The sequence below is a fragment of the Pseudoliparis swirei genome, chromosome 20, assembly GCF_029220125.1.
Source record: "Pseudoliparis swirei isolate HS2019 ecotype Mariana Trench chromosome 20, NWPU_hadal_v1, whole genome shotgun sequence".
NCBI lineage: Eukaryota > Metazoa > Chordata > Actinopteri > Perciformes > Liparidae > Pseudoliparis > Pseudoliparis swirei.
The window spans coordinates 3,535,108-3,539,821 of NC_079407.1; the positions used below are offsets into that span (position 1 = coordinate 3,535,108).

At 44.9% G+C, this 4,714-nt stretch overlaps 1 protein-coding gene across 1 annotated transcript; it reads left to right on the forward strand.

The window, feature by feature from the left end:
- Positions 1-2,291: 2,291 nt before the first annotated feature.
- Positions 2,292-3,446, forward strand: foxl2a (forkhead box L2a). Its single transcript, XM_056441215.1, has one exon. It carries the CDS (start codon positions 2,404-2,406, stop codon positions 3,331-3,333), a length of 930 nt encoding a protein of 309 aa, XP_056297190.1. The 5' UTR covers positions 2,292-2,403; the 3' UTR covers positions 3,334-3,446.
- Positions 3,447-4,714: the final 1,268 nt, after the last annotated feature.

Sequence of the window (4,714 nt, forward strand, 5' to 3'; positions counted from 1 at the left end):
TTTTGTTGTGACGTGACGCGCGTGCACTGCGGCAGCTCAGACCCGCGGGAAGGAGACAGGTAATGGAGGAGGAGGGGACCAGAAACCTAAACCTGCATGAAGAGACACCACGTCACAGCTCGGCGGTCGTTCGGGTGTGAAATAAAGGCCTCTGTCATTATTTTAATTTTATTATTATGAATGAGTCGTGTTTGTGAAGATATATAGCTTCGTTTTCTAGCCGCTACGGTGGCCTATTTGGACATGTGTTGGCTACGTTGTCGCCTGCAGGCCCTGGCTTGCCGGCGTCACCGCAAGGTGAACGCAGGTGTAATTAATGACGCTAATTAATGAAATTAACGACACCTGCGCCGAGGCCCTGAAATGTGTTGCCCATAGCTCCAGACTGTGACTCACTCTCTGAATAGTGTGGTGACGTCATGCGTTTAATAAATGTGTCGTTAAATGTGACATGTTTTACAAATAAATAAGTGTTATTTCATTTGTTTTTAAGGTGATGCGCGCGCGACCATCACGGCGTCTTTTGAAAGGGGTTATGGGGGCCCTGTGCTTTTCGATGTATTTATATATATATTAAATATTCGACTATATAGTTCAATGCAACTGTTATAGATAATATCCGAGTATAGTATGACACGTGGCATATGTCACTCTGAAGGTCTTCCCTCAAAAAGCCTGTTGGGAGATTCCTTCTATATTTTTGTTTTGAGTGCAGGGCAAGAAGACCACAGACTTTCTCTGGAACAATAAAAGAAGACTAAACAAGGCCCTAAAATCACGAGGTGAAGCAAAACACAGAGACAAAGGCACTCTGTTTCATGGTGTACTGCTTTATTTTATTTATTTTGGACAAGCCTACAAACCACCACTGAAATTAGTCTTTTTTTTAACTAGCACCACAATTAATACAAACAAATAGAAAGTATTTCCTGTTGTTATTTTTACACAAGTAAAAACACTAGTTTAGTCATAAGCAAGAAGAAATGTAACATGTAAGAATGTATTTGTTAAATATTATTATTGGTTAAATTGTATTGTTTAAATGCTTTTCTTAAAATCGGCGTGTCATTTGATAGCTCCTGCGTTAATTAGCACAGTGAATGACGTCATGTTTTAACTATAAGCCGTATACTTGCAACGCAGTGAGCACAACAGTGCTGTGGAGATTACCGGGCAAAGCTCTGCCGTCTTAAAAAACATGTGCAAAAAAAAAGAAAAGAGAAATAACAGCGCGCGCTGCAACGCTTCCAGCGCCGCGAGCCATGTGCGTTAATTGCGCGATGAGAGACGGGTTGGCTCTCGCCGAGGTTCAGCTGCTGCGGGACCGGGGGTGCCGGGTGATGACACACATGCCAATGCTGCTCCACCTGCACGAGCTCCCAGAGCACGGAAATATACACTCCGCGGAGAAAGCCGAGGGGACCCTCATGGGTGGCCCCGGGAAATGTACACCTCTCTCCGTGCACTTCCCCTCTGGATGCGAGCTCATTAAGCAGCACTGTCTGCTCAGACCTCTGTTTTCTTCTTCTGCTTATTTTTTTATCGTCATATATGTTTGGTTAAAGTCGGACTGAAGTTTGTTGAAACACTGTTATGTATTTGCACATTAACGTATGTGAAAGATGGTGCCCATAAAACAATTATAAAGAGATAAATGTGCTATATGCATTCTCAGTATTTCATTTTCGTTGTGCATGAAAATATGGCAAAAATAATCTGATCAGTCCATTATTTTATTTATTTTTTCTGAGAGGCTTGTTTGCTTTCAAAGTCCAGAAAACCAAACACAAGATAATGCATGTATTTTTATGCATTTTAGTTTATTACATATGGACATTATATCTCCCTTAGAATGCAAAATATATTGTAATAACCACACAGTGTTATTTCGACCCGAGTGTGACAATAAAAAAAACGTGTTAAAAAGAGAAAATAAAGTTTTCATGTAGGCGGAACTCAAAAAATAGGCTCAAATCACAACGTCGCGTTGGAGTCAGTGGACGTGAAGAAGAAGAAGAAGAAGAAGAAGAAGAAGAAGAAGAAGAAGAAGAAGAAGAAGAAGAGAAAAAAAGGAAAGGAGAGGAAAGGGTTGGGCTTACTGCCTCACAAACCACAACTTGAGTTGCGCCTCTGTCAGAAACCAGTTTAGAAAAATCCCCGTTGAAGAGAGAGAGAGGAGGAAGAAGAAGAAGGAGGAGGAGGACTGGTGCATGTCGCCCACTGAGCCGCAAAATAAAGCGCTCTCGCGAGCAGTTTTCTTTTTGGGGGGTGGGAAGAAGACGGCTCTCAAACCCACGGTACACCCTGAAGGTTCTGCAACACTGCGCCATTAATTAAGGTTTCGCTTTTTTTGTGTGGACTGGACTTGTTTTTTGTATTTCTTATTTTGGGGGGTTGCGCGCAATGATGGCCACTTACCAGAACCCGGAGGATGACGCGATGACCTCCCTCATGATCCACGACGCCAACGCCGCCAAGGAGAAGGAGCGAGCCAAGGAGGAGCCGGCGGCGCAGGAGAAAGTCCCGGAGAAAGCCGACCCGTCCCAGAAGCCGCCGTACTCCTACGTCGCGCTTATCGCCATGGCCATCCGCGAGAGCTCCGAGAAGCGCCTCACCCTGTCCGGCATCTACCAGTACATCATCACCAAGTTCCCCTTCTACGAGAAGAACAAGAAGGGCTGGCAGAACAGCATCCGGCACAACCTGAGCCTCAACGAGTGCTTCATCAAAGTCCCGCGGGAGGGCGGCGGGGAGCGCAAGGGGAACTACTGGACCCTCGACCCGGCCTGCGAGGACATGTTCGAGAAGGGGAACTACCGGAGGCGCCGCCGGATGAAGCGGCCGTTCAGACCGCCGCCGACGCACTTCCAGCCGGGGAAGTCGTTGTTCGGAGGAGACGGCTACGGCTACCTGTCCCCGCCCAAGTACCTGCAGTCCAGCTTCATGAACAACTCGTGGTCGCTCGGCCAGCCGCCCACCCCGATGTCCTACACGTCCTGTCAGATGGCGGGCGGCAACGTGAGTCCCGTGAACGTCAAGGGGCTGTCGGCCCCGTCCTCTTACAACCCGTACTCCCGCGTGCAGAGCATGGCGCTCCCCAGCATGGTGAACTCTTACAACGGCATGAGTCACCACCACCACCACCCGGCGCATCCCCACCACGCGCAGCAGCTGAGCCCGGCGACGGCGGCGCCGCCTCCGGTGTCCTCCGGTAACGGAGCGGGCCTCCAGTTCGCCTGCTCCCGTCAGCCCGCGGAGCTGTCGATGATGCACTGCTCTTACTGGGAACACGAGACCAAACACTCGGCGTTACACACGAGGATTGATATTTAAGAGTGTCTTGAAATGGTCTGTGTAGAATAAATAAAAAGAAGGAGGAGAAGAAGAGAAAGAGATGAAAAAAGAGGAGTGAGAAGGAGAATAAATTCCTGTGATTTCAAAAACCGAAACAAGAGTATTTTTATTTTTATTTTGGAAGAGACCCTTCTTGACGCGCTGTGTGTGTGTGTGTGTGTGTGGGGGGGTGCAGCTGACACACACACATATATGTGCCGATGGAGAGGTATGCGCGAGTTGATGTGGTGATGTGGAGAGAGTTTTTACAAAATGGAATCGGGAGGCAAAAGAAGACGCATCGGGTATAGCACAACCTCTGGGAGCCATTTCGTGCGCCTGTGTCATATTTTACACCCGGGACTGACAAACTAAAACTCGACATTGTTGTCATAATTGTGCCTTTTTTATGAGAAGCCATTTGGATTTTCCACGGACACACACCCACAGACATTGCTGACATCGCTTCGGCCGTGTTCTCGGCGTGCGTAATGGTCCCTCTCGGCTTTTACGCACGGCTCATCCCGACTGTTGCCAAATGAATCGTGGACATAAGATGCCCTAAATTAAGTCAGTGCTTTATTATGTAATTGATTCATAACTCAAATTGGCCCTCTTAACTTGCACTGAGCAAAGCCTGCACGGCGGAACCCTCACCGATCGTGACCCAAGAAGGGTTAAAAAAAAGAAAAGTGAACGTGTGAGATCCAGACTGCCATACAATACAATTCAGGGTTTTTCATCATTCTTGATCCCACATGTATGATATTATTTTCCAATATGACGTCAGCCAGTGCCAGGTTTTTGTTCATTTTTTTTCCTGATTATTTGTATTATTGTTATTGTTATTATTATTATTTTTATAAACGTGATTAGCTTTATTGTCTCATTCATGTTGGGGCCATGTTTCATTTTAATTAGCACTTTTCCCTTTCTTTTTTCTAGGTTTGTGAATTTCTTAATAAACTTGTATTTCTTAAAGTAATATGAAGTAATCTGTTTTTATGCTTTAGGCATGTGATGACCTACAGCATGTACAGCTATGTGAAGTATATGCAGCATAAAACACGTTATTGTTCACATGTATACAGTTTATTCATCAATGCCAAGGATATAATATTCATATTATTGTTCAGGGCTTTGAGGTTTGTCATGTTAAGCCCCTCAAATATCTGATTTTCAGGCGTTATGTCTGTTGGAAAATGTAAATATTAATATTAATGAATATAGTTAATTAGTTCCTCATTTATTGCAATTAATGCCCAAATAAGTCTGTGACTACAGGAAAATAGAGATATAAATATAACTTTCCATCTCTGTTTACTAAGTCAAAAGGACAATAATAATAATTATACATTAAAAATTGTAGATAATAACAGTA

Coding starts and splice junctions, on each gene's coding strand:
- foxl2a (XM_056441215.1), top strand. CDS start 2,404: ATGATGGCCACTTACCAGAACCCGGAGGATGACGCGATGACCTCCCTC.